The sequence below is a fragment of the Platichthys flesus genome, chromosome 1 (genome assembly GCF_949316205.1).
Source record: "Platichthys flesus chromosome 1, fPlaFle2.1, whole genome shotgun sequence".
Taxonomy (NCBI): domain Eukaryota; kingdom Metazoa; phylum Chordata; class Actinopteri; order Pleuronectiformes; family Pleuronectidae; genus Platichthys; species Platichthys flesus.
Window position 1 is genome coordinate 9,614,637 of NC_084945.1, and position 6,211 is coordinate 9,620,847.

The window sequence follows — 6,211 nt, forward strand, 5'->3', positions numbered from 1 at the left end:
ACTGGGAAGAGGAGGAGCATGAGGGCTTTGAAGAGGAGCTGCACCCATTGCAGCCTGTTGTTGCCACACAGCCTAATTTTCCACCCGCAGTGGAGGAGGAAGTAAGTGATGTCAAGTCTGATGATGGACTTGAAGGGGTTGTGCGTATTGAATACTTGACCTCTGTAGTATCTATTGCAGGAGGTACGGGGTCCAGATGGACACAGTGGATACCAGCATGCCGTCCATCTAGCCCATGCCCTCGTAGAGCTCCGTCACCACGCATTTGTTACAGAGCGGCAGGTGAGGGAGATAGTGGCTCTTTGGCAGAAGCTGTCACACAGGGACAAGGCGCCCACCTCCTTCCCCCAGGGCCACTGGTCCAAAACTGCCTGCATGCCTGGAGGGGACAGCGTGACAAGGCAAGTGTAGCGTGTAGCATTCAAACTCAGCTTATAGTCATTTTACATATTGTTCTATTTTTATATTTCATTTTCTCCACAGCAAATTCATTGTTTGATTGTGCTCTACGTGACTCCGGTCTGTAACGCAGGACACCTCTTTCTCCTCCTCTCTCTCTCTCTCTGTGTATAGTTCGTATCTCGGGCAGGGAGTGGCACAGTTTCCATATGCCAACAGGATGCTCGAGGCCATCTTTTTGGAGCTGTGCCGCATACACCCTGAGAGCTGTACCATCCCTGGGGTCCCAGTGAACCGCTGGGGGGCTGTTGAGAGGGACTATTCTGTCATCAGAGACAACTTGTACAACAGGCGGGACCTCTTGGCAGCTTCCCCTATGCAACTCCCAGAGGTCAACAACCGGACCCTTCTGCAGTGGTGAGCGCCTTTTGCGCTAGTGCGTGTGATTGAAGAATGTTCATACTGGGCAGAAGAAGCTAATAATCAATGTCATTGAATTCCTTTCCGTCAGGCACAACGAGCGGAGCAAGGCGATGAGGACAGCCATGGTGCGTGCAGCGGTGCCGGGGCCGAGTACTCAGCAGACAGGAGCAGAGCTGCGTTCTCCAGCCAGGTCTCTGCTGCAGGAACCTTTGCGTCCTCTCACACTCTCTCCCCCGGAGGACGCCTCTGGTCAGGTTGTCACACACAATGTAGCCCTGGCACCTGAGCTGTACAAAATCATCACAACCACTGCAGCCTCCTCCTCCACACCGACCACCCCTCGTGCCTCCCCCTCTGCTGCCCCCCCTGCCACCTCCACCTCTGCCGCCCCTCCCGCCACCTCCACCTCTGCCCCTGCTGTGCCCCGAACCACCGCCTGGCGGTGGAAGGTTCGTGAGGAAGAGCAGCGTCGGGCCAAGGAGTTGGGCCTTCCTGTCAAGACCAGGAAGAGGTGTGAACATTTCATCTGCAAGCACTGTGGCCAGCCGAAAACCAAAGAATATGGTCACAGTCGCTACAGAGCAGAGCACTTCTGCTCCCGTGCCGAGGGATCCTCGGTAGATGACTGGCTGGCAGGGAAAAGGGCCCATGAGGCCAAACAGAGGGAGAGACAACAGGTCAGTTACCTGATATGCACAGTGACTGAGAGGCTTCCCTCATCATTGTCATCAACCATGTTGTTCATCTTGTTTTTTTGCAGGCTGAAGCTGCCCAGGCTTCACAGACCCCCTCCAGGCAGACCCAGGGCCAGCAGGTAGGACAGTTAATACAGGGGACAAATGGCACAGTCAAAGCTTGGGAGTAACAAATTATCAATGAAATGCTAAAATGTGTACATCAATCTATCTGCTAGTGTATAACAGTGTGTATAAGTACAGGAGGGATTTAAAAAAAAAAAAACTTCAGATAAGAAATGACAGGAAAAGACATTTCTGTTTGGTTATTGAGAACAGAAATGACAGATGGAGTAGAAGGCAAGACTGTCACAGTACCCTCCTTGCGAGTATCAAATATCAAGGAAATGTGAATGTCTGTACATTAATGAATCATGATATTGTATAACTAGAGATGGTATTTTTTCCTTTTCAAAAACACTTTATTCAGAACAGAAATGACAGGTCTTGACAGAATATGCTATCAGTTCACAGAGATGACCCTCTAACCCTCAGTTACTAAGGAAATATAAACAAAACTCATTAAATTGGAAATGTGTGTCTGACTCTCTTAGACACACACACACACATCCACACAAGCTACGCAAACAGACAGCTCTCTACATCAGATCAACAAGACGTTGCCAACCCTTTGTGTGTGTTTTGTTCATATCTTGTACATTTCATGAACTGGAATGACAGTCTCTTTACTCTTTATTCAGGAGGAGGAGCAGAGAGATGAGGAGGACAACGACTGATCTCTTTGTGTGTATTTGGTTCTGGTGATTTTTAATAAAAAGCCTTTTTTTGCACTTTACTCTCTTCTCAGACTGCTCATTTAATATGTTGCACATGTGTTATGATTTGTCATCATTTGCCTCTCAAGGCTCCAGTGAGTGTGTAAGATATATAGGTGAAAGGAAAGTATTGGCAGCAATTGGTTATCAAATAATCCTACTGATGTTGTCAATAGTGTGTAATCATCTCAATTGTACAAAATGATGGGCCCTTTATATCTAAAAACTTTATATCTAAACCAGACTGGGTCCTCCCTCTTGCAGTTCAATATCTATTAAGGCGACACGTGGTCCTATTTAACACCTCACTTCAATAAACAATAACATATGTTTGACAAAAACAAGCTTTAATAAGAAGAATGTTACTAATAAGAATACTAATAGTCACGTATGATTAGTGTCATCCTCTGCCTGAATGACTATCGCCCAGTAGCACTCACTTCCATTATCATGAAGTTCTTTGAGTGGCGGGTCCAACCATTCATCACCTCCTCCCTCCCTGACTCTCTGGACCCTCTTCAGTTCGCCTACAAACTGTTTTATTCAAAAAAATTGTTTAATTTTTTTTTTTATTATTGAGCATTGTTAGCAGAGAGTCTGTGACCCAAGCATTTCATTGCCAGCAACTGCTTAATTGTTATCTCTGTGCATTTGATAATAAAACTCTTGAATCTTGAATCTTGTACAAATGCTCTGAGTGCAGAAGGAAAACGGGGAACAGCGTCTTTCCTACATATACTGCCCAACTATTCCACTGATTTCCAAAATTGATTCAACTCTGATTAACAAAGTTTTGATTTGGTATCCGATTTGATTCAATATCGATTCAGGTGTGGATATGTCAGTCTACAAAACCAATTTAGCTTGGATATGAAATACATTCTCAGGTCGTCCTCTAACTAGTGTCATGGTCGACAGCACCTCAAGGCAGCACCAGGGTTTTCCCTTGTGTCATGGCGCCACCTAGCGTCTGCTTCGGGCCAGTTCGGCGTTATGATGCTGTTGATCCACCACAAGAGGGAGCCCGACACCTGCAGTTTCACTCTTTTCCATTTTGAGCAAAATGAGAACAAAATGAGAACAAAAAGAGAACAAAATAGAACAAAAATGAGGAACGCTTCACGAATTTGCGTGTCATCCTTGCGCAGGGGCCATGCTAATCTTCTCTGTATCGTTCCAATTTTAGTATATGTGAGACCGAAGTCTCACAAACATAGAACGGTTGGGACCTGAATATAAACCCCTTTGAATAAAGACCATTCCTTAGTCATGGTGCTGAAATTTTGGGACTTCACATGGAGCTCAGACAGAGGCAGACACACACCTGGAGCCTAACAAACTCTCTTTGGAAGCCGATTTATCAACCATATTTATTTATTAAACTCCACGTTGTTCACAAGCTCACAGCGCTGATGGGAGAAATATTCAGATGAGCCCTTCGTCCCGGCAGCCTGATTGGTTGACTACAGACGAGAGACCAAAAGCTCCACCCACAACCCCCCGCTCTCCCCCGGTCTGTTTCATTGTTCACGGTGGGCAAATTCCCGTGGGTGTTCTAGACTCCCCTATCCTTAATATTATTGAAATGCTATTGCCTAAATAATTGTAAGTAGTAACATTATCTAACACTAGCTCCCTCCCTCTTGCTGTGTTATTGACTTCCTGTTAGTCGCAGACACAGGAAGACACAGGAAGACAACTTGAGAGAGACCGAGACACAGTGAGAGATAGAGCGGACTGTGTGTTTCTATTGAGAGGCAGCAGCACTGGTGAAGAGGTTGGGGTTAGGGCTGGGGTCGGCCCCAAAACGACAGAAAAGTGCTGTGTTTCTGTTGTGTGTCATTGTGAAATAAAGTGTGTACAGCAAGGTCAACTGTGTTGTTAAAGCTGTCGCCTTCTTCCAGTTCGTTCTGTTAGGAATTTATATTTAGCTGGAGTCTGTGTCTGACTGAAACTCTATGTAAAAAAAGGAGGGGGGGAAGCAGGAGCTGCTTGGGCCAGATATAAGGCCTTTATACAAATCATTAATAATAACCTTTTGATCTTTGTGTTTAATATTTGGAATAAGCTAGAAATGTATGTTCTTCAAAAACGCTGTTTGGTCTCACACCTGTCTTGTTAAGAGAGCCGAGGGATTTTGTTATGGTTCGTTTGGTTCAGCTGAGGGAGCAGGAACCTTATCCTTCACCTGATCCTCCAGCACCTGGACTCCTCAGGAACCTACGCCAGGATCCTGTTTGTGGACTCACCGCCCATGGCATATTGCACATCCACTTTCTCTCCTGTTTTGCATTTTACTTTTTATATCTTGCATATATTTTGTTTTGTTTTATATATAGTTATTTCTTTCTCATGTGAAGTACTTATTGTGTTTTGAAGTACTTATTGTGTTTTTATGTTTTATGTTCAATGTATGAACCTTTTTTACCAAAGAAACTTCGAGGTAGGTGTAAACCCACCTGGAGATTAGAATATGCTCCCTGAATTCCGGGACAAGAGACATGTGACTACAGCTGTGGACCAATAAGGGAGAACCAAATAGATTTGCGGTGACACACCTACAAGATTTTATCACATTACTTTCTACTGTTATAACTATATCAGCCTTCTGTTCGGGGCCATTATTGACTACCTATTGCTAACTGATTTAGCCTAGGCTGTGATAATTGTCCATAGCTATGATTGTTCAACTTTTCATTGTTTCTCAATATATACTCTTTACTTTTTTTTAAAAATTTTCTGAGATAATTATCTCACTTAAACAGAGGTTTTTTTTACATGCTTTTATTTTGAAAGTAAAGTTGCCGTATAGACGCGGACTTAATGTTATGAATCTTTAACCTCACAAAGGAAAAGTTTATGTTTTAGCGTCCCTCAGAAGAGGCACAAGCTCTTACGGTGTTGTTTAGGGAAGTTTCAAATAAACCTGAAAAACATCAGTTGAAAGTCTCGACCATCTTTCGGGGGATATGCTTCAGAAAGATAAAAGATATTTTTCATTTTTGTCCATAACTAAAATATTTCGCTTATAAGTGTAAGATATTTTATCTAGTGGCTTTTATTATAGAAGGTTGATGTGTAGTTCCTGTTATAAGCAGGGTGTTGGTTGGGACTCTTGTTTTGAAAGGGTTCTGTTCATAGAGAGGTTTTGGAAGTGTGAAAGAAAGTAAACGGGTGTGATGGCCCAATTCAATAACCATCTCTTGTGTCCTTTTTCGGCTGAGGCCTCCTGACGGTAATGCCTTAAAAAAATGAAGACGTTAATTCCACAAATTAATCATCCCGAGTTAACGCGTTAAGTTTGACAGCGCTACGTATCTTATTCCTTTTCTTCTATTTCATTCCTTTTCTTCTATTTTATTCCTTTTCTTCTTAGTGCTTATATACTCAGGTTTTGCTTTTAACGTTATTGCGATTGAAAGGCTGATGACGCCAAAGTACAGCTGAAGATTATGATTTTCATTATAACAACCAGTCCGACATGTAGAAGTTGATGTTCCTCTCTCACCCCAACGCCTATTTATCTGTCTTTTGTACTCCCTCTTTGCTCCCTCTAGTTTTATTGCCATTCACCTATTCACACACACATTCACTCCATTTCCCATCTATGGGCAGCAGTTTTTTCAATGAGGGTCAATACAATGCTCAGTATCTTGCCCAAGGACACTTCGGCATGCAGATTGGGAAGACTGGGATCCAACCGCCAACCTTCTGGTTAAGGGACGACCACTTTTTCTCACTGATTCAGCAGTTCCGCTTGAAATTTCCTCTTTTTCATTCAGTCTATGTTCTGTCGTTGCGTGTGAAGGCCATTATCTCTGGCGAAACTGTTCATGCCCCAACCTCCTATCTTTATTTGTTAAGAGTTCAGTCAGACAC

At 43.7% G+C, this 6,211-nt stretch overlaps 1 protein-coding gene and 1 non-coding gene across 2 annotated transcripts; one reads left to right on the forward strand and one right to left on the reverse strand.

The window, feature by feature from the left end:
• The first annotated feature begins 554 nt into the window (after nt 1-554).
• Nucleotides 555-2,332, forward strand: LOC133959095 (uncharacterized). Its single transcript, XM_062394196.1, has 4 exons — nt 555-816; nt 911-1,499; nt 1,583-1,636; nt 2,258-2,332. The coding sequence occupies exons 1-4, from the start codon at nt 620-622 to the stop codon at nt 2,291-2,293; spliced, it is 876 nt and encodes a 291-aa protein (XP_062250180.1). The 5' UTR covers nt 555-619; the 3' UTR covers nt 2,294-2,332.
• Nucleotides 2,333-3,435: 1,103 nt separating this feature from the next.
• LOC133959123 (U6 spliceosomal RNA) lies at nt 3,436-3,541 on the reverse strand. The gene has a single exon (XR_009921766.1). It is a non-coding gene; the product is annotated as a U6 spliceosomal RNA (small nuclear RNA).
• Between the last annotated feature and the right edge of the window lie 2,670 nt (nt 3,542-6,211).

Bases quoted from the DNA above. Each gene is read 5' to 3' on its own strand.
- LOC133959095 (XM_062394196.1), top strand. From the start codon at position 620: ATGCTCGAGGCCATCTTTTTGGAGCTGTGCCGCATACACCCTGAGAGC. The intron at 817-910 runs GTGAGCGCCTTT...CCTTTCCGTCAG, and splicing joins AACCGGACCCTTCTGCAGTG to GCACAACGAGCGGAGCAAGG. The intron at 1,500-1,582 runs GTCAGTTACCTG...GTTTTTTTGCAG, and splicing joins AACAGAGGGAGAGACAACAG to GCTGAAGCTGCCCAGGCTTC.